Genomic DNA, 23,793 nt, shown 5'->3' with positions numbered 1-23,793 from the left:
AAGGAAGAATAGTTCGAATGGTTTCCATCTTGAACGATGGAACCTTGAGAAACTTGTTTAAGATCTTGAGATCTAAGATTGGTCTGGACGTTCCCTCTTTTTTGGGAACTATAAACAGATTGGAGTAGAACCCCATCCCTTGTTCTCTTAATGGAACGGGATGAATCACTCCCATTTTTAACAGGTCTTCTACACAATGTAAGAATGCCTGTCTTTTTATGTGGTCTGAAGACAACTGAGACCTGTGGAACCTCCCCCTTGGGGGAAGTCCCTTGAATTCCAGAAGATAACCTTGGGAGACTATTTCTAGCGCCCAAGGATCCAGAACATCTCTTGCCCAAGCCTGAGCGAAGAGAGAGAGTCTGCCCCCCACCAGATCCGGTCCCGGATCGGGGGCCAACATTTCATGCTGTCTTGGTAGCAGTGGCAGGTTTCTTGGCCTGCTTTCCCTTGTTCCAGCCTTGCATTGGTCTCCAAGCTGGCTTGGCTTGAGAAGTATTACCCTCTTGCTTAGAGGACGTAGCACTTTGGGCTGGTCCGTTTCTACGAAAGGGACGAAAATTAGGTTTATTTTTTGCCTTGAAAGGCCGATCCTGAGGAAGGGCGTGGCCCTTACCCCCAGTGATATCCGAGATAATCTCTTTCAAGTCAGGGCCAAACAGCGTTTTCCCCTTGAAAGGAATGTTAAGTAACTTGTTCTTGGAAGACGCATCAGCCGACCAAGATTTCAACCAAAGCGCTCTGCGCGCCACAATAGCAAACCCAGAATTCTTAGCCGCTAACCTAGCCAATTGCAAAGTGGCGTCTAGGGTGAAAGAATTAGCCAATTTGAGAGCATTGATTCTGTCCATAATCTCCTCATAAGGAGGAGAATCACTGTCGACCGCCTTTATCAGCTCATCGAACCAGAAACATGCGGCTGTAGCGACAGGGACAATGCATGAAATTGGTTGTAGAAGGTAACCCTGCTGAACAAACATCTTTTTAAGCAAACCTTCTAATTTTTTATCCATAGGATCTTTGAAAGCACAACTATCCTCTATGGGTATAGTGGTGCGTTTGTTTAAAGTGGAAACCGCTCCCTCGACCTTGGGGACTGTCTGCCATAAGTCCTTTCTGGGGTCGACCATAGGAAACAATTTTTTAAATATGGGGGGAGGGACGAAAGGAATACCGGGCCTTTCCCATTCTTTATTAACAATGTCCGCCACCCGCTTGGGTATAGGAAAAGCTTCTGGGAGCCCCGGCACCTCTAGGAACTTGTCCATTTTACATAGTTTCTCTGGGATGACCAACTTGTCACAATCATCCAGAGTGGATAATACCTCCTTAAGCAGAATGCGGAGATGTTCCAACTTAAATTTAAATGTAATCACATCAGGTTCAGCTTGTTGAGAAATGTTCCCTGAATCAGTAATTTCTCCCTCAGACAAAACCTCCCTGGCCCCATCAGACTGAGTTAGGGGCCCTTCAGAAATATTAATATCAGCGTCGTCATGCTCTTCAGTATCTAAAACAGAGCAGTCGCGCTTACGCTGATAAGTGTTCATTTTGGCTAAAATGTTTTTGACAGAATTATCCATTACAGCCGTTAATTGTTGCATAGTAAGGAGTATTGGCGCGCTAGATGTACTAGGGGCCTCCTGAGTGGGCAAGACTCGTGTAGACGAAGGAGGGAATGATGCAGTACCATGCTTACTCCCCTCACTTGAGGAATCATCTTGGGCATCATTGTCATTGTCACATAAATCACATTTATTTAAATGAATAGGAATTCTGGCTTCCCCACATTCAGAACACAGTCTATCTGGTAGTTCAGACATGTTAAACAGGCATAAACTTGATAACAAGTACAAAAAACGTTTTAAAATAAAACCGTTACTGTCACTTTAAATTTTAAACTGAACACACTTTATTACTGCAAATGCGAAAAAACATGAAGGAATTGTTCAAAATTCACCAAATTTTCACCACAGTTTCTTAAAGCCTTAAAAGTATTGCACACCAAATTTGGAAGCTTTAACCCTTAAAATAACGGAACCGGAGCCGTTTTGAACTTTAACCCCTTACAGTCCCTGGTATCTGCTTTGCTGAGACCCAACCAAGCCCCAAGGGGAATACGATACCAAATGACGCCTTCAGAAAGTCTTTTCTAAGTATCAGAGCTCCTCTCACATGCGACTGCATGCCATGCCTCTCAAAAACAAGTGCGCAACACCGGCGCGAAAATGAGGCTCTGCCTATGCTTTGGGAAAGCCCCTAAAGAATAAGGTGTCTAAAACAGTGCCTGCCGATATTATTATATCAAAATACCCAGATAAAATGATTCCTCAAGGCTAAATATGTGTTAATAATCAATCGATTTAGCCCAAAAAAAGTCTACAGTCTTAATAAGCCCTTTTGAAGCCCTTATTTACAATCGTAATAAACATGGCTTACCGGATCCCAGAGGGAAAATGACAGCTTCCAGCATTACATCGTCTTGTTAGAATGTGTCATACCTCAAGCAGCAAGAGACTGCTCACTGTTCCCCCAACTGAAGTTAATTGCTCTCAACAGTCCTGTGTGGAACAGCCATGGATTTTAGTGACGGTTGCTAAAATCATTTTCCTCATACAAACAGAAATCTTCATCTCTTTTCTGTTTCTGAGTAAATAGTACATACCAGCACTATTTCAAAATAACAAACTCTTGATTGAATAATAAAAACTACAGTTAAACACTAAAAAACTCTAAGCCATCTCCGTGGAGATGTTGCCTGTACAACGGCAAAGAGAATGACTGGGGTAGGCGGAGCCTAGGAGGGATCATGTGACCAGCTTTGCTGGGCTCTTTGCCATTTCCTGTTGGGGAAGAGAATATCCCACAAGTAAGGATGACGCCGTGGACCGGACACACCTATGTTGGAGAAATTGGGTTTCATGGCCCTTTAAAGGGACAGTCTAGTCCAAAACAAACTTTCATTATTCAGATAGGGCATGTCATTTTAAACAATTTCCAAATGTACATCACCAATTTTGCTTAGTTCTCTTGGTATTCTTAGTTGAAAGCTAAACCTAGGAGGTTCATATGCCAATTTCTAAACCCTTGAAGGCTGCCTCTCATCTCAGGGCATTTAGACAGTTTTTCGCCACTAGAGGGTGTTAGTTCATGTGTTTCATATAGATAACACTGTGCTCACGCACGTGGAGTTCCTAGGAGCCAGCACTGATTGGCTAAAATACAAGTCTGTCAAAAGAACTGAAATAAGGGGCAGTTGGCAGAGGCTTAGATACAAGATAATCACAGAGGTAAAAAAGTGTATTTATATAACTATGTTGGTTATGCAAAACTAGGGAATGGGTAATAAAATGGATTATCTATCTTTTAAAACAAATATTCTGGTGTAGACTGTCCCTTTAATGTAAGTCTGAAATAAAAAAAAATAAAAAAAATCCCTCCAAAAAAAGATATGACCCTTTAGTTGTTAAAGGGCCACTGTAAGCAAAAATTAAATATTCATATTACGAATTCACTACCCCAAATAAGCATTTTTTCAATAGCATCCAATAATACTATTTTTACCGTATAGCAAAAATCTTCTTTCCTAATTTTATAGTTTTCTAAACCCACTCCATGGGTATCCTCCGCTACTATCCAATCCTGGCTAACAACCCAGGTTGGAATATGGCGCTTAAAATTCGCTCTGTGCATGCGCAACATTGTGCAACGTCACCGCAAACGTCACTCCCTGAAAGACTGCCTGGAACCTAGTAGACCCGCTCTATTGATCGTACGGCAGAAGATTCAGCTGCGCTTTGACAGGTAAGTCGTGTACGCTAATAGAATCTCCCTAGTAATAACGAGCAATATCATAATCGGATATTTATTAACAGCTTATTATGAAACTATATATAACGAGTATATAATTCACAGGTAAGCCGTGTACTTTCATAGAATCTCCCTAGTAATAACGAGCAATATCATAATAGTAGATTGTTAACATCTTATTATAAAAACATCTAAATAATTTTATATTTAGTCACTTTTACTTTAATTTTTTTTACTCTTTCTTAACAATTGAATGCACACTTTAATTATTATTAAAGATAAAACAAGTTTTGGACATTTTGATAATTTAAAAAAAAAAAATGAAATTTTATATTATTATGGAAATATACTATATAATGATAATTAATATAAATGTATTAACATTGTTAAGGGTGAGACATTTAATGAGTATAATCTTGATTTAGTGATGAAAATAGAAAATCAATTGAGATAATGTCATCAATACAATACTTTACAATTCAGAAATAAAATTACATGATATACGATGTGGAGTGAAAATCATAAACTAAATGCCGCAATATTCAAAATGAATTACTGATTTAGTTGGTAAGCCTCAACTCTGCATCGTATCCAGCACTAAATAATTGTCAATAGATAAGACCGTGAACACTTATAGAGCTTCTATTCTAAATATAAAGTCTGGATAACCTATGTCATGGATTATATTCACAAATGCAAAAGCGTCATCACTATCTATCAGTGGGTAACTGTGGCTGCAATACTTCATAGTGTGCATGCACGATTGAGACAAATTTATGCGCATGCTTATTAGGAACGATTAGACAGTTAATATATAGGTCAGTAAGTTTTAATATATGATTATTACATATAATATATTGTTTGCATTCAAAATAGTAAAAGAAAGTAATGCACTTGTAATGTTTTTGGTACATTTTCAAAAAACAATTGACAGATTCTCACATTAAGTATTGTGTATTCATTGATACATTTATGGTCAAATATTTGTTTCTCCAAAAACATAGCTCTCATATTACCACACACAAAAACGTATTTTCTCTGTCTAAAGAGGACGACCTCTCAATATTTATAAATTAATTTATGCAAAATAAAATGTTGGAGATAAAACAGCACTTCTGTGTCACAGAGGTACTCACCACAGGTTGTTTTGTAATGTCCACCAAGTCTTTAATGTTGTAATACTGGTGCTTCTCAAATGCAGAGAAAAGCATGTCCAGCACCTGCTGCTTATCAGCACGAGCGCGCTTACCATCTTCTTTCTTCTTCTTCTCGTACTCAATCTAAATACGAAAACATATAAATTATCAGTATAAATGGTGAGAGCAGACTTAAAGCTAAGTATAAAACACATGTGCACTACAGTGATAGAATAGATAAGTGCTGGGATTTAAGAGTCCCTCTCCTTCAGCTAGCTTTGTACCTATGAGCTTATATAGTACATAAACAGCACAGGAACATGAACAGTGTGTTAACGTGCTTGATTATCTCACTTGCACTTACTGCCCTCTCACATTGCTTTCCCCTAAACTTGTTCCCAATGACTTTTTATACCACCTGCAGATTATTAAGTGCATGCAAATTGTTCCTTTAGGTTTATTTTTTATGTGAAAACAGTTTTTGCTCATTAAAGGTCAATACTTAGGTTTTGAGATTTTTATTTTCAATTGCTAGATTAAACCCCTAAAGGTGTAATTTCCAATACATTTAATGCCATGTGGCTGATATAACAATTAATAGGGAAAACGTAAAATCAACAATGCACTCAGGCAAGTAGCTGTATTCTAATCACTATGAACAACCTCCCACTGGGAGTTGATTTTCTGATACTCCCGTTTGCAGAACATTTCTAAAGTCAATACTGCAGTATTCATAGGTTCAATTAATGCAGTTGTTTCATCAGGCAAAAGCATATATTTCCAATGACAAAATAAATATAAAAAAAGCGGTTTGCAAACATTTCTAGCTAGGAAAACAGATCATTAGGAACATACTCAATATATAATGGGAGAAAAATTTACAGTACAATGCTCCTTTAACCCTTTGGCTGCTAAGCCATTTCCCACCTGGATGCTAAGCTGGATTTGAGCTTTTTTTTTTTTATATATATTTCTTTTTTACCTTTTTCCCCCCAGATCCCCAATACTTATACCTTTAGAAAGGTTAGGTGATTACCTTTCCAACAGTGGGTCTTGGGGGACTGTAGCTGCTTAGATGCCTGAGATACCAAACTAATACATGAACTGCCTGACTCACTGCTGCAACTACAACCAGTGTGACAAGTTACCCCAACCTTATGTCTCTGCACCCTAAACCTGTAGACTGTGAGCTCTTCAGAGCAGGGACCTTTTCCTCCTGTACTAGATTTGTTTAGTTTTGTTATGTTTTGTATTTTATCACAAATCCTTGTCATTGTATACCCCTATCACTGTACAAAGCGCTACGGAATTTAGTTGTGCTATACAAATAAATGATAATAATAATAATGTTAAATTATACTATTAATTTGTACTTGGGATAGCTGAAAAACATAATTTATGTAAGAACTTACCTGATAAATTCATTTCTTTCATATTAGCAAGAGTCCATGAGCTAGTGACGTATGGGATATACATTCCTACCAGGAGGGGCAAAGTTTCCCAAACCTCAAAATGCCTATAAATACACCCCTCACCACACCCACAAATCAGTTTAACGAAAAGCCAAGAAGTGGGGTGATAAGAAAAAAGTGCGAAAGCATAAAAAATAAGGAATTGGAATAATTGTGCTTTATACAAAAAAAATCATAACCACCACAAAAAATGCGGGCCTCATGGACTCTTGCTAATATGAAAGAAATGAATTTATCAGGTAAGTTCTTACATAAATTATGTTTTCTTTCATGTAATTAGCAATGAATAACCAAGATGTGGATCTTCCACGCAAGAGTCACTAGAGAGGGAGGGATAAAATAAAGACAGCCAATTCCGCTGAAAAATAATCCACACCCAAAACAAAGTTTAAATCTTATAATGAAAAAAACTGAAATTATAAGCAGAAGAATCAAACTGAAACAGCTGCCTGAAGTACTTTTCTACCAAAAACTGCTTCAGAAGAAGAACACATCAAAATGGTAGAATTTAGTAAAAGTATGCAAAGAAGACCAAGTTGCTGCTTTGCAAATCTGATCAACCGAAGCTTCATTCCTAAACGCCCAGGAAGTAGAAACTGACCTAGTAGAATGAGCTGAAATCATTTGAGGCGGAGTTCTACCCGACTCAACATAAGCATGAAGAATCAAAGACTTTAACCAAGATGCCAAAGAAATGGCAGAAGCCTTCTGACCTTTCCTAGAACCGGAAAAGATAACAAATAGACTAGAAGTCTTTCTGAAATCTTTAGTAGCTTCAACATAATATTTCAAAGCTCTAACTACATCCAAATAATTCAACGATCTTTCCTTAGAGTTCTGAGGATTAGGACACAATGAAGGAACCACAATTTCTCTACTAATGTTGTTAGAATTCACAACCTTAGGTAAAAATGTAAATGAAGTTCGCAACACCGCCTTATCCTGATGAAAAATCAGAAAAGGAGACTCACAAGAAAGAGCAGATAATTCAGAAACTCTTCTAGCAGAAGAGATGGCCAAAAGAAACAAAACTTTCCAAGAAAGTAATTTGATATCCAACGAATGCATAGGTTCAAACGGAGGAGCTTGAAGAGCCCCCAGAACCAAATTCAAACTCAAAGGAGGAGAAATTGACTTAATAACAGGTTTTATACGAACCAAAGCCTGTACAAAACAATGAATATCAGGAAGACTAGCAATCTTTCTGTGAAAAAGAACAGAAAGAGCAGAGATTTGTCCTTTCAAGGAACTTGCAGACAAACCCTTATCCAAACCATCCTGAAGAAACTGTAAAATTCTAGGAATTCTAAAAGAATGCCAAGAAAAATGATGAGAAGAACACCAAGAAATGTAAGTCTTCCAGACTCGATAATATATCCTCCTAGATACAGACTTACGAGCCTGCAACATAGTATTAATTACGGAGTCAGAGAAACCTCTATGACTGAGAATCAAGCGTTCAATCTCCATACCTTCAAATTTAAGGATTTGAGATCCTGATGGAAAAAAGGACCTTGCGATAGAAGGTCTGGTCTTAATGGAAGAGTCCACGGTTGGCAAGTAGCCATCCGAACAAGATCCGCATACCAAAACCTGTGAGGCCATGCTGGAGCCACCAGCAGAACAAACGAACGCTCCTTTAGAATTTTGGAAATCACTCTTGGAAGAAGAACTAGAGGCGGAAAGATATAAGCAGGATGATACTTCCAAGGAAGTGACAATGCATCCACTGCTTCCGCCTGAGGATCCCTGGATCTGGACAGATACCTGGGAAGCTTCTTGTTTAGATGAGAAGCCATCAGATCTATTTCTGGAAGTCCCCACATTTGAACAATCTGAAGAAATACCTCTGGGTGAAGAGACCATTCGCCCGGATGTAACGTTTGGCGACTGAGATAATCCGCTTCCCAATTGTCTATACCTGGGATATGAACCGCAGAAATTAGACAGGAGCTGGATTCCACCCATACAAGTATTCGAGATACTTCTTTCATCGCCAGAGGACTGTGAGTCCCTCCTTGATGATTGACATATGCCACGGTTGTGACATTGTCCGTCTGGAAACAAATGAACGACTCTCTCTTTAGAAGAGGCCACGACTGAAGAGCTCTGAAAATTGCACGGAGTTCCAAAATGTTGATTGGTAATCTCGCCTCCTGAGATTCCCAAACCCCTTGTGCTGTCAGAGACCCCGATACAGCTCCCCAACCTGTCAGACTTGCATCTGTTGAGATCACAGTCCAGGTTGGAAGAACAAAAGAAGCCCCCTGAACTAAACGATGGTGGTCTGTCCACCATGTCAGAGAGTGTCTTACAATCGGTTTTAAAGATATTAATTGAGATATCTTTGTATAATCCCTGCACCACTGGTTCAGCATACAGAGCTGAAGAGGTCGCATGTGAAAACGAGCAAAGGGGATCGCGTCCGATGCAGCAGTCATAAGACCTAGAATTTCCATGCATAAGGCTACCGAAGGAAATGATTGAGACTGAAGGTTTCGACAAGCTGAAACCAATTTCAGACGTCTCATGGACACTGAATCTATCTGAAAACCTAAAAAGGTTACCCTTGTCTGAGGAATCAACGAACTCTTTGGTAAATTGATCCTCCAACCATGTTCTCGAAGAAACGATACAAGTCGATTCGTATGAGATTCTGCTAAATGTGAAGACTGAGCAAGTACCAAGATATCGTCCAAATAAGGAAATACCACAATACCCTGTTCTCTGATTACAGATAGAAGGGCACCGAGAACCTTTGTAAAAATCCTTGGAGCTGTTGCAAGGCCAAACGGCAGAGCCACAAACTGGTAATGCTTGTCTAGGAAAGAGAATCTCAGAAACTGATAGTGATCTGGATGAATCTGAATATGCAGATATGCATCTTGTAAATCTATTGTGGACATATAATGCCCTTGCTGAACAAAAGGCAGAATAGTCCTTATAGTTACCATTTTGAATGTTGGTATCCTTACATAACGATTCAATATTTTTAAATCCAAAACTGGTCGGAAGGAATTCTCCTTCTTTGGTACAATGAAGAGATTTGAGTAAAACCCCAGCCCCTGTTCTAGAACTGGAACTGGCATAATTACTCCAGCCAACTCTAGATCTGAAACACATTTCAGAAATGCTTGAGCCTTCACTGGATTTATTGGGACACGGGAAAGAAAAAATCTTCTTGCAGGAGGCCTTATCTTGAAGCCTATTCTGTACCCTTGTGAAACAATGTTCTGAATCCAAAGATTGTGAATCAAATTGATCCAAATCTCTTTGAAAAATCGTAATCTGCCCCCTACCAGCTGGGCTGGAATGAGGGCCGCACCTTCATGTGGACTTGGGAGCTGGCTTTGGCTTTCTAAAAGGCTTGGATTTATTCCAGACTGGAGATGGTTTCCAAACTGATACCGCTCCTGTAGGGGAAGGATCAGGCTTTTGTTCCTTATTGTGACGAAAGGAACGAAAACGATTAGCAGACCTAAATTTACCTTTAGATTTTTTATCCTGTGGTAAAAAAGTTCCTTTTCCCCCAGTAACAGTTGAAATAATAGAATCCAACTGTGAACCAAACAATTTATTACCCTGGAAATAAAGGGAAAGCAAAGTTGACTTAGAAGACATATCAGCATTCCAAGTTTTAAGCCATAAAGCTCTTCTAGCTAAAATAGCTAAAGACATATACCTGACATCAACCCTAATGATATCAAAGATGGCATCACAAATAAAATTATTAGCATGTTGAAGAAGATTAACAATGCTATGAGTATTATGATCTGTTACTTGTTATGCTAAAGCTTCCAACCAGAAAGTTGAAGCTGCAGCAACATCCGCTAAAGATATAGCAGGTCTAAGAAGATTACCTGAACATAAGTAAGCTTTTCTTAGAAAGTATTCAATTTTCCTATCTAAAGGATCCTTAAAGGAAGTACTATCTGCCGTAGGAATAGTAGTACGTTTAGCAAGAGTAGAGATAGCCCCATCAACCTTAGGGATTTTGTCCCAAAACTCTAATCTGTCAGATGGCACAGGATATAATTGCTTAAACCGTTTGGAAGGAGTAAATGAATTACCCAAATTATTCCATTCCCTGGAAATTACTTCAGAAATAGCATCAGGGACGGGAAAAACCTCTGGAATAACTACAGGAGGTTTAAAAACCGTATTCAAACGTTTAGATTTAGTATCAAGAGGACCAGATTCCTCTATTTCTAATGCAATTAAGACTTCTTTAAGCAAAGAACGAATAAATTCCATTTTAAATAAATTTGAGGATTTATCAGTATCAACCTCTGAAACAGAATCCTCTGAACCCGAAGAATCATTATCAGAATGATGACGTTCATTTAAAAATTCATCTGAAAAATGAGAAGTTTTAAAAGACCTTTTACGTTTACTAGAAGGAGGAATAACAGACATAGCCTTCTTAATAGATTTAGAAACAAAATCTCTTATGTTAACAGGAACACCCTGAATATTAGATGTTGATGGAACAGCAACAGGTAATGGAACATTACTAAAGGAAATATTATCTGCATTAACAAGTTTGTCATGACATTCATTACAAACAACAGCTGGAGGAACAGTTACCACAAGTTTACAACAAATACACTTAACTTTGGCAGATCCAGCATCAGGCAGCAATTTTCCAGAAGTATCTTCTGAATCAGGGTCAATCTGAGACATCTTGTAATATGTAATAGAAAAAACAACATATAAAGCAAAATTGATCAAATTCCTTAAAAGACAGTTTCAGGAATGGGAAAAAATGCCAATGAACAAGCTTCTAGCAAGCAGAAGCAAATAAACAATGAAACTTAAATAATGTGGAGACAATAATGACGCCCATATTTTTTAGCGCCAAAAAAGACGCCCACATTATTTGGCGCCTAAATGCTTTAAGCGCCAAAAATGACGCCACATCCGGTGACGCCGACATTTTTGGCGCAAAAACGTAAAAAAAAATGACGCAACTTCCGGCGACAAGTATGACGCCGGAAATGACAAAGAAAATTTTTGCGCCAAAAAAGTCAGCACCAAGAATGACGCAATAAAATGAAGCATTTTCAGCCCCCGCGAGCCTAACAGCCCACAGGAAAAAAGTTCAAATTTTTAAGGTAAGAAAAATAGATTATTCATATGCATTATCCCAAAAAATGAAACTGACTGTCTGAAATAAGGAATGTTGAACATCCTGAAACAAGGCAAATAAATGTTTAAACACATATATTTAGAACTTTATATAAAAGTGCCCAACCATAGCTTAGAGTGTCACAAAAATAAGACTTACTTACCCCAGGACACTCATCTACCTGTAGTAGAAAGCCAAACAAGTACTGAAACGAGAATCAGTAGAGGTAATGGTATACATAAGAGTATATCGTCGATCTGAAAAGGGAGGTAAGAGATGAATCTCTACGACCGATAACAGAGAACCTATGAAATAGACCCCGTAGAAGGAGATCATTGAATTCAAATAGGCAATACTCTCTTCACATCCCTCTGACATTCACTGCACACTGAGAGGAAAACCGGGCTCCAGCCTGCTGCGAAGCGCATATCAACGAAGAATCTAGCACAAACTTAATTCACCACCTCCATAGGAGGCAAAGTTTGTAAAACTGATTTGTGGGTGTGGTGAGGGGTGTATTTATAGGCATTTTGAGGTTTGGGAAACTTTGCCCCTCCTGGTAGGAATGTATATCCCATACGTCACTAGCTCATGGACTCTTGCTAATTACATGAAATAAATGATATATTAGAAAATATCACACTGCTCCCACCCAGCTACTTCATAATACCACCCGTCTGGCAACATTTTCTGTTAAGAACACGGACATTAAATTCATTTTTCATTGAGCCTCATTATGCAGGGGTCTAAGGACAAGCATGTTTGCTCAGCATAGTTTACTAAATCTTCAACTTGTGGAGCTTCTGTTGAAATGTTAACAAAGCAGCTACAAGGTCATATTTGCAAGTCTTCACAAACTCTTATCCGTTTCACATGATTTCCTCTGTTAGTGCAGCATTGGGAAGAAGAAAACTGCTATTTTCTCAAAATGTTTCAGCAAAAGTATCTTAGCCATGTGCTGGCAATGTTTTAACTGACCAATAAATCTTTATTTCATGCTCAGAGTACAACCACAGTAAGACATAATGCAGGACAAGCATTTGTCTTGCTGATTTCTAGTTTGGTCACATATCTTGCCTATCCTCCCATCTTTTGCAGTCTGAGTATAAAACTGAGGCCTAAAGAGGAGGGCACGTGTAGATCAGGGTTTAAACAGGGTGTCATGACAGGTGTTATTTTAAAGGGACAGTAAACTCAAAAAAAAAAAAGAAGGAATTTCAGGCATATAAAATCATTATTCAAACAGGCTAAAAGATTATATATATATATTTGGATAAAAGAGTTCATTTTGATGTTAACAGGATATGCATGTCTGTGTACAACTGGACTTCAAGGGCTGATTTCTCATTAGTTTATAAGCAAAACTGCCACTGCATTATTAGTGGATAGTGACAGGTCTCACATCACATGCAGAAAAAAACATACTTTATGCTTACCTGATAAGTTCATCTCTCATGGTGGTGAGAGTCCACAATCAATTACTCCTGGGAATTATTATTTTCTGCCACTAGGAGGCGGCAAAGATTCCCAAATCCCATGAGCTCTATAAAAACCCTCCCACTTCACTAGTAAACTAGTCTGACGTATAGCCAAGAAAAAGAGGTAGGAAAAATAATATGAACAAAAAAAATAATAGGAGCAGGGAAAAAAGATGTGCTAAAAAAAACTAAATCAACACCAAAAAAATACAGGTGTGGGGTCTTATGGACTCTCACAACCATGAAAGAAATGAATTTATCAGGTATGCATAAATTATGTTTTCTTTCATACAGGTGGTGAGAGTCAACAATCCATTACTCCTGAGAACAAATACCCAAGCCATTGAGTCCATGATTAATGAAAAATAAGGGCTGGATAAAAAAACAACCCAAAAAAACATTTTTTTCACAAAGAAAATCCACAACCCCAAAAGAACAGAAAAATAAATGAGAAGTACTCTTTCCCTCTCTTTTTTTTGTGTTAAAATGCACTTAAAATGACCCACAGACAAAAAACAAAACATTAAGCTGGGACCATTGCCTGAAGGAATGCCCTACCAAAGGTTGCCTATGTAGAATTTAGTTAAATATGTAAAGAAGACCAAGTAGCTGCTTTAAAAATTTGGTCAACAGAAGCCTCATTCTTTAAAGCCCAAGAAGTACCAACTGATATGAAGGTTGTCCCACCTCCAAGTAAGCTTTAAGAATCAAACGCTTCAATCAAGAAGCCAAGGAAATGGCAGTAGCCTCTTTTAGAACCTGAAAAAACTAGAAGTTTGTCTGAACTCTCTGAAACCTCTGCTTTCTTCCATCTCCTCCTTTTCCTACCCTGCCCAATCTATCTCACACTTTAATTCCACGCTTACAGTGGTCTTGGACAATCTAGCACCTCCTACCATAGATCAAAAGTCACGCACTAATACTCAGCCCTGAAATGCTCCAGAATAAAACACAAAATCCTGACCCTATATCACCAACCTTGAGTCCAGATACTCTCCCTCCCATCCCCTTTGCTCTGCTCATGACTACCTTCTCTCCTTCTCTCTTGTTACCTCCTCACATTCCCATCTAGAAGACCTCTCCAGACTGGCCCCTATTCTGTGGATCTCTCTGCCTCGCTCCACATGACTCTCTCCTTGTTTTCAAACTTTCAAGTGCTCTTTAAAGATTCTACTGTTCAGTGATGCATATAATATACACCAACATTTCTTATCTTAGTTCCTTTCCTTTAGTTATCCCCTTGAATCCCCTTAGCATGTAAGCCTACAAGCATAGTTGCTTTGCATATTAACTTTATGAAACCTGATTTACAACAGTGAAACTCTTGGCAGGGCCCTCTATCCCCTGCTTCCTATAATTGTTACCTTGTATATTATACCCATGTTTTTAGCGCTGCAAAATCTGTTGGCACTCTACAAATAACTGATAATAGTAATAAAAAACCTTGGTAGCATCAACATAATACTTCAGGGCCCTTACATCATCCAAATTTTGAAGAAGCCTTCCTGAAGAATTCTTGGGATAAGGACACAAAGAAGGAACAACAAGTCTCTACTTAAATTGTCTGAGGTCACAACCCAAGGCAAAAAGTCAAACTTGGTTCTTAAAACTAACTTATCTTGATGAAAAATTAGATTAGGAGAATCACAAGAAAGAGCAGGCAATTCAGAAACTCTTCCAGCAAAAGAGATGTCCAAAGGAAAAAAAAACTTTCAAGAAAGAAGCTTAATATCCACCTTATGCATAGGCTCAAACGGAGGAGCCTGTAAAACCTTCAACACCAAATTAAGATTCCAAGGTGGAGAAACTGGCTTAATAACAGGCTTAATAAATGCCAAATCTTGAACAAAACAATGAATGTCAGGAATATTAGCAATCTTCCTTTGAAAAAAAAAAAAAAAAAAAAAAACTGATAGAGCAGAAAACGCCCTTTCACAGAACTGACAGATAGGCCCTTATCCATACCATCCTGTAAAAATTACAGAATCTTAGGAATCTGAAAGAATACAAAAAAAAAGCCATGATCCATACTCCAAGAAATAAAGGCCTCCAAACCTTAGGAGGCTGAATCAGAGTCTCAATCAAAGAACCAGAAAAACCTCTGTGTCTAAGAACTAACCGTTGAATCTCCAGGCCATCAATCTGGAGAAATTGAGAAACTGATGGAAAAATGGACCTTGACAAAAGGTCTGGCCTTAGAGGAAGAGGCCAAGGTGGGCAACTGGACATCTGAACCAGATCTGCATACCAAACCCTGCAAAGCCAAACTGGAGCTATCAGAATTACTAATGATTCCTCCTGCTTGAACTTGGAAATTACTCTGGGAAGAAGAAATAGCGGAGGAAACACATAAGCAAGCTGAAAGGATCAAGAAGCTACTAGAGCATCCACAAACGCCCCCTGGAGGACCCTGTGACCTTGCAAAGAACTTGGGAAGTTTGTTGTTTAAACAAGAAGCCTTCCAGATCTATCTCTGGGAGAACCCAAAGATCCACAATCTGAAGAAAAACATCCCAATGGACTCGATTAGACAATTGGCTTCTGCCCATGAGAGAATGTGAGGCACTTCCCTCATGGCTAGAGGACTGCAAGTTCCCCTATGATGATTGATATAAGCCACTGATGTGACATTTTTCTGATTAAAAACAGAGATGAGACTCCCTTTTCAACTGAGACCATCTCTGAAGGGCTCTGAAAATAGCACAGAGTTCAAGAATATTTATTGGCAACCTCTCCTCCCGAGGAGCTTAAATCCCCTGTGCTCTCAGAGAACCCCCAGTCAGCTCCCCAACCTGAAAGACTTGCATCTGTAGTGATCACAGACCAAGTAGGATGAGCAAAAGAATCCCTCGTGCATAATATGCTGATGATCCCACCACCAAGACAGAGACTAACCTGTTCTGTAATCTAGAAAGAACGCTTGAGACAGCGGAGTATGATCCCTGCACCACTGACTAAACATACAAACCTAAAGAGGCCCTTATGTGAAACTGAGTAAACAGAATAGCATACAATGCAACAATCATAAGACCTAATACCTCCATGCAAAGAGCCACTGAGGGAAAGAGAAAGACTGAAGGTTTTGACAAGCTGAAACCAGTCTCAGCCTTCTCAGATTAGTTAAAGATATTCTCAGGAAAACTGAATCTATTTGTACCCCCAGAAAAGTAACCTTTGTCTGAAGAACCAAAGAACTCTTTGGAAAATTGATCTTCCAATCATGCTATTGCAGGCTCGCCAGAAACAGCAGTTATGAAGCAGCGGTCTAAAGACCGCTGCTCCATAACCTGTCCGCCTGCTCTGAGAAGGTGGATAGACATCGCTGCAATTCAACCGTACGATCTGGTTGATTGACACCCCCTGCTGGCGGGCGGAGTTGCACCAGCAGCTCACAAGAGCTGCTGGTGCAATGCTGAATACGGAGAGCATATTGCTCTCTGCATTCAGCGAGGTCTAGCGGACCTGATACGCACGGTCGGATCAGGTCCGCCAGACCTTTCATAAATATCCCCCTTAGAAACCTTAGAGACTTACCCCTGGACCTCTTGTGCTAAGGTAGAAAAGCTCCCTTACCTCCAGTAACAGTAGAGATAAATCAGAGCTTGAAAAGAATGTGATAAAAGTCTACATTTAGACACCATATCAGCAGAACATAATTTTAACCATAAAGCTCTTCTGTAAAGAATGGCAAAATACATACACTTGTCAATGTTAATGATGTCAAATTAAGCATCACAAATAAGTTAGCACATTTAAGCAATCCTCAATTATCCAATTACCTTAGGATCTTTAACCTCTAAAGTACCAAAACCTCCTTTAAAAAAAAAAAAAAAAAAAAAAAAAAAGAGGATGATTCTTTTCACGATCAGAGGAAGACCCTTGATTATCAGAGAAAACCTCTTCTTCTGAAAGACTCATCAGAAACATTAATAGAAGCATCAGCTTCTGGAGGTTTAAAACTAGTAGAAGGCAAATTTAGAACTGACCTTTTACGCTTACTTGAAGGCGGCATAACTGCCAACATTTCAGAAACCGTTGAATAGATGAAGTCAGGTTGTACTTCCCTGTAAAGATCAAACAGAAGGAGCAATAATACCCTTATAAGCAAGAGCAGCATTAGATTGATCTGAATGGATAAAAACTTTAAGGCATGTGTTACATAAATGTGCTAGAGGAGATAACTCTGCCTTTTTACAATAAACACACTTAACACTGGTAGGAAAGTGTTCAGAAGGCCACGCTTCTAAGGTAGATTTAGGGACAGAATCAGAAAGCTCCATCATTGCAGCAAACTACAAAAGTAGAAAATACATTTTTAAGTGAATAGTTTAATTCCCCAAAAAGAGCTCTTGAGAAAAGGGAAATCTTACCACCTCCAAAAGTAGCTCTTCAAAAACAAAATTTATGCTTACCTGATAAATTTCTTTCTTTCCGGATATGGTGAGTCCACAGCATCATCAATTACTGTTGGAAATATTACTCCTGGCCAGCAGGAGGAGGCAAAGAGCACCACAGACAAACTGTTGAGTATCACTTCCCTTCCCACAAACCCCAGTCATTCCACGGAAGGTAAATGGAGAAAACACAAGGTGTAAAGGTGCCTGAGGTTTAGTAAAAAATAACTGTCTTAAAATAAAGGGCAGGGCCGTGGTAATTTCTTTCCAGAAAGAAAGAAATTTATCAGGTAAGCCATAATTTTAGTTAACTTTCCTAAGATATGGTGAGTCCACAGCATCATCAATTACTGTTGGGAATCAATACCCAAGCTAGAGGATACAGATGATTAGGGAGGGACAAGACAGGTATACCTAAGCAGAAGGCACCACTGCTTGAAGAACCTTTCTCCAAAAAGAAGCCTCAGCCGAGGCAAAAGTATCAATTCATAAAAAATTTAAAAAGAATGCAAGGAAGACCAAGTTGCAGTCTTGCAAATCTGTTTCACAAAAACTTCCTTTTGAAAACCCAAGAAGAGGAAACAGCCCTCGTAGAATGAGCTGTAATTCTCTCAGGAAACTGCTGTCCAGCAGTCATATAAGCCAACCAATTTATACTTCTCAACCAGAAAGAAAGAGAAGAAGCAGAAACTTACTGACCATTACGTTTCCCAGAGAAACAAACAAACAAGGCAGAAGACTGGCGAAAGTTCTTAGTCGCCTGCAAATAAAATTTAAGGGCACACACTCCAAGTTGTGCAACAAACGAGCCTTATGAGAAGTAAGCTAGTATACAGAACAGGAACAACAATTTCCTGATTAATATTTCTATCCAAAACAACCTTAAGAAGGAAGCCAAACTTAGAACAAAGAACTGCCTTATCGGCATGATAGATAAGATACGGCGAATCACACTGCAAAGCTGAGAAAGCTGAGACTCTACGAGCAGAAGAGATAGCAAAAAGAAACCTTCCAAGATAACAACTATATCTATGGAATGCAAAGGTTCAAACAAAACCTGCTGCAAAACCTTAAGAACAAGGTTAAGGCTCCAAGGAGGAACAACAGACTTACACACAGGTCTAATTCTAACCCAAGGCCTGACAAAAGTCCACCAGACGCTATGTAGCAAAAAAGATAATGCAGAAATCTGACCCTTCAGTACAGACTAACTAACCCTTCTTCAGACCTTCATAGAGAAAAGACAATATCCTAAGAATCCTGACCCTACTCCAAGAGTAGCCCTTGGATTCACACCAATAAAGATATTTACACCATATCTTATGGTAAAACTTTCTAGTAACAGGCTTGTGAGCCTGAATCATGGTCACAATGACCAACGCAGAAAAACCAAGCTTAGACAGAACTAAGCATTCAATCTCCAAGCAGTCATCTGCAGAGAATGAAATTTGGATGAAGAAAGGGACCCTGAATCAGAAGGCCCTTCCTCAGAGGCAGTCTCCAAGGTGGAAGAGACACCTCCACTAGGTCTGCATACCAGATTCTGCGAGGCCATGCAGGGGTAATTAGAATCACTGACGCTATCTCTTGTTTGAGACATGCAATGGCTCGTTGAAGGAGAGCAAATGGAGGAAACAGGAATACAATACTGAAATCCCCAGAAAAACTGCCAAAACATTGATCAGGATGGTCTACTAACCACTTGAAGTTAAGGACGACTGAGGCCAAGCCAACAGAGCATTGTAAATCGCTCTTAACTCTAAGATATTAAAGAGGAGAGCAGAAACTTCTGCGTCCATAGTTCCTGCGCCTTAAACCAGACTGCTTCCCAGCCCAGCAGGTAGGCCTCTGTGGACACATCACCCAGGAATGTCTCCAAAAGCACGCGCCCTGAGTCAAATACTTCCTAAAAAAACACTACGGGAGAGTGTCTCTTATCGACTGATCTAGATCTATCCTCTGAGACAGATTCGAAAGTTCCCCATATTATGGGAAATAGCAAAGGAATGATGACCATGGAAACCATCAGACCAATTCCCTCTATGCATAGTGTCACTGAAAAGTGAAGAAAAATTAAATGCAGCTATATTCAAACTCCCAACCTTCTGACTGCAAGATAGCCAAGCTATCTACCAGGCCACTATAGCTTGCTGTTGGCTGGACAATAGACTGCAGGTAGAGGAAAATGAATAAAACCTTGATTATCTGACCTCTGTTAGAGATCTTCTCCTAGATAGAGAAACTATTAAGGGCCAATCCTACCGCACCTGGTGTTTCCAGTCGGTCTCCCATCCAGGAACTGACCAGGCCTGGCCCTGCTTAACTACCAAGATCAGACGGAATCGGAAGCAATCAGGGAATTGAGGCGGTAGACCCAAATAAATTACCCTTGAAGATGGGACAAGGGAACTCTTGTCCAGATTCATTCCCTTAAGGCCTATGTTTGTTATGAACAAGCCCCCTTGAATCAAAGAAGAAAGGATACTACTTTGAAGGTCAAAACCTGAGTTACTTGAGGTAAATACCATATCCTGTTTCCAAACTGGAACCAGCACCATCACTACCAGAGAGTAAGGTCCTGAACCTAAATCAGGGAAAGTCTCTTATCATACCTGGATTGCAGATATTCAAGCAAGAGAAATATGCCCCTGGGAGGAATTCTAGATTGAACTCAAAAGGGCATGACTGGCCTTGCAGAAAGGGGAAAGGCAAGGCTTTCCTTTAGTCTTACTCTTTTTACGAGTGGTAGACAAACTCTTTTAACCCAAAAGTCAGAGCATATTCTGCTAGACCAAGTCTAAACAAGGTCTAATCCTTAAAAGGAGACGCCAGAAGCATGGATTTGGAGTAAACATAAAAAATTGAACCTGCAACAGCAGAACTCTAAAACCTAGACTGTCACTAAGCCACAGGAAGGCTTCTCAAATTGACCAAGACTTCAGCCACAATACACAGCGGCAAGTACAGCAAGTCTAAAAGAGATAAGGAATTGCTCCAAACGAACAATTAAACCTCCAGATTCTTATCCATGGATCCGTTAAGGAGCAGCTACTGCCCATAAGGATCGAAGTTCTCTGAATCATAGTAGAAAACACTCTTTCTACTTAGGGCACTGTGCAATTTAATGGAGTCCACAACAGGAAAATCCTTCAAAGGACGGGAGACAGGAAGAAAGGTATCCCTAGCTTCTCCTATTCCAAGGCAAGTCTAGAAACACTTCCTCATAGGAGAAAACTCATAGAACAAAATTTGCAAAGGTTGACAACGACTGGGGTATCGATGTTGTCTTAAGTAGCCAAACCTCCTTTAACAGTACACAAGGTGTGCAAGCATATATCAGAAGGTGACCACTTCAGCATCAGAGGCAGGAATTATACTCCAAATTTGAGATTTTACCCACAGAAGCTACCAGCAAATTCTCCTCACCAGACTTAGGAGAGAGAGCAACCTGTGTAGCAGAATGAGGATCAGAAACCGTACATCTAAATCTTCAAATATCCTCTTGCGTTTTCAGGGAAAAATTCCCTTACACTGTCTGGAACAGGAAAACTTCCCACAGTGGAATCCTAGTAAATATTACATTTACCAGATATGTTAGGATACACAGCGATAGGCTATCGGAGTCGAGCCAAGTAGCAAAAAAACATAATTTATGCTTACCTGATAAATTTATTTCTCTTGTAGTGTATTCAGTCCACGGGTCATCCATTACTTATGGGATATATTCCCTTCCCAACAGGAAGTTGCAAGAGGATCACCCAAGCAGAGCTGCTATATAGCTCCTCCCCTCACATGTCATATCCAGTCATTCGACCGAAACAAGACAAGAAAGGAGAAACCATAGGGTGCAGTGGTGACTGGAGTTTTAATTAAAATTTAGATCTGCCTCAGAAAAAGACAGGGCGGGCCGTGGACTGAATACACTACAAGAGAAATAAATTTATCAGGTAAGCATAAATTATGTTCTCTATTGTTAAGTGTATTCAGTCCACGGGTCATCCATTACTTATGGGATACCAATACCAAAGCTAAAGTACACGGATGATGGGAGGGACAAGGCAGGAACTTTAAACGGAAGGAACCACTGCCTGTAGAACCTTTCTCCCAAAAACAGCCTCCGAAGAAGCAAAAACATAATTTATGCTTACCTGATAAATTCCTTTCTCCTGTAGTGTAGTCAGTCCACGGGTCATCCATTACTTATGGAATATTTCTCTTCCTAACAGGAAACTGCAAGAGAATTACCCAGCAGAGCTTGCTATATAGCTCCTCCCCTCACCTATCATACTCAGTCATTCGACCAAGGCAGACGAGAAAGGAGGAACCATAGGGTACAGTGGTGACTGGAGTTTAATTAAAATTTAGACCTGCCGTAAAAATAGGGCGGGCCGTGGACTGACTACACTACAGGAGAAAGGAATTTATCAGGTAAGCATAAATTATGTTTTCTCCTGTTAAGTGTAGTCAGTCCACGGGTCATCCATTACTTATGGAATACCAATACCAAAGCTAAAGTACACGGATGAAGGGAGGGACAAGGCAGGAACATTAAACAGAAGGAACCACTGCCTGAAGTACCTTTCTCCCAAAAATAGCCTCCGAGGAAGCAAAAGTGTCAAATTTGTAAAATTTTGAAAAAGTGTGAAGCGAAGACCAAGTCGCAGCCTTGCAAATCTGTTCAACAGAGGCCTCATTTTTAAAGGCCCAGGTGGAAGCCACAGCTCTAGTAGAATGAGCTGTAATCCTTTCAGGGGGCTGCTGTCCAGCAGTCTCATAGGCTAAGCGTATTATGCTACGAAGCCCAAAAGAGAGAGAGGTAGCCGAAGCCTTTTGACCTCTCCTCTGTCCAGAGTAAACGACAAACAGGGAAGAAGTTTGACGAAAATCCTTAGTTGCCTGCAAATAGAATTTCAGGGCACGGACTACGTCCAGATTATGCAAAAGTCGTTCCTTCTTTGAAGAAGGGTTAGGACACAGAGATGGAACAACAATCTCTTGATTGATATTCCTGTTAGTAACTACCTTAGGTAAGAACCCAGGTTTAGTACGCAGGACTACCTTGTCTGAATGAAAAATCAGATAAGGAGAATCACAATGTAAGGCAGATAACTCAGAGACTCTTCGAGCCGAGGAAATAGCCATCAAAAACAGAACTTCCCAAGATAACAACTTGATATCAATGGAATGAAGGGGTTCAAATGGAACGCCTTGAAGAACATTAAGAACTAAGTTTAAGCTCCACGGCGGAGCAACAGACTTAAACACAGGCTTAAGCCTAGTCAAAGCCTGACAGAAAGCCTGAACGTCTGGAACTTCAGCCAGACGTTTGTGTAGAAGAATAGACAGAGCAGAAATCTGTCCCTTTAACGAACTAGTAGATAAGCCCTTTTCTAAACCCTCTTGTAGAAAGGACAATATCCTAGGAATCCTAACCTTACTCCATGAGTAACTCTTGGATTCGCACCAACGTAAATATTTACTGGAGCTCTCTCCTGTTTGATCTTGGCAATCAAACAAGGAAGCATTGGGAATGGTGGAAACACATAAGCCATGTTGAAGACCCAAGGGGCTGTCAGAGCATCTATCAGCACTGCTCCCGGGTCCCTGGACCTGGATCCGTAACAAGGAAGCTTGGCGTTCTGACGAGACGCCATGAGATCCAGATCTGGTTTGCCCCAACGACAAATCAGTTGAGCAAAGACCTCCGGATGGAGCTCCCACTCTCCCGGATGAAAAGTCTGGCGACTTAGAAAATCCGCCTCCCAGTTCTCCACGCCTGGGATGTAGATCGCTGACAGGTGGCAAGAGTGAGACTCTGCCCAGCGAATTATCTTTGAGACTTCCAACATCGCTAGGGAACTTCTGGTTCCCCCTTGATGGTTGATGTAAGCCACAGTCGTGATGTTGTCCGACTGAAATCTGATGAACCTCAGAGTTGCTAACTGAGGCCAAGCTAGGAGAGCATTGAATATTGCTCTTAACTCCAGAATATTTATTGGGAGGAGTTTCTCCTCCTGAGTCCATAATCCCTGAGCTTTCAGGGAATTCCAGACTGCTCCCCAGCCTAGAAGGCTGGCGTCTGTTGTTACAATCGTCCAATCTGGCCTGCGAAAGGTCATCCCCTTGGACAGATGTGGCCGAGAGAGCCACCATAGAAGAGAATCTCTGGTCTTTTGATCCAGATTTAGTAGGGGGGACAAATCTGAGTAATCCCCGTTCCACTGACTTAGCATGCACAATTGCAGCGGTCTGAGATGCAGGCGCGCAAATGGTACTATGTCCATTGCCGCTACCATTAAGCCGATTACTTCCATGCACTGAGCTATTGACGGGTGTGGAATGGAGTGAAGGACACGGCAAGCATTTAGAAGTTTT

The 23,793-nt window shown here is 40.0% G+C and overlaps 1 protein-coding gene across 1 annotated transcript in view; it reads right to left on the bottom strand.

The window, feature by feature from the left end:
• The window catches only part of LOC128652564 (general transcription factor IIF subunit 2-like), a 498,914-nt gene that overhangs the window by 111,003 nt on the left and 364,118 nt on the right, over positions 1 to 23,793 (bottom strand). The window contains exon 3 of the mRNA XM_053705496.1: positions 4,947 to 5,090. Coding sequence (XP_053561471.1) covers positions 4,947 to 5,090 — 144 coding nt within the window. The remainder of the gene's footprint in view (positions 1 to 4,946; positions 5,091 to 23,793) is intronic.

This window comes from Bombina bombina, chromosome 3, assembly GCF_027579735.1.
Source record: "Bombina bombina isolate aBomBom1 chromosome 3, aBomBom1.pri, whole genome shotgun sequence".
Taxonomy (NCBI): domain Eukaryota; kingdom Metazoa; phylum Chordata; class Amphibia; order Anura; family Bombinatoridae; genus Bombina; species Bombina bombina.
The sequence above is the reverse complement of the archived record's forward strand: the minus strand, read 5'-3'. Positions and strand labels throughout refer to the sequence as shown.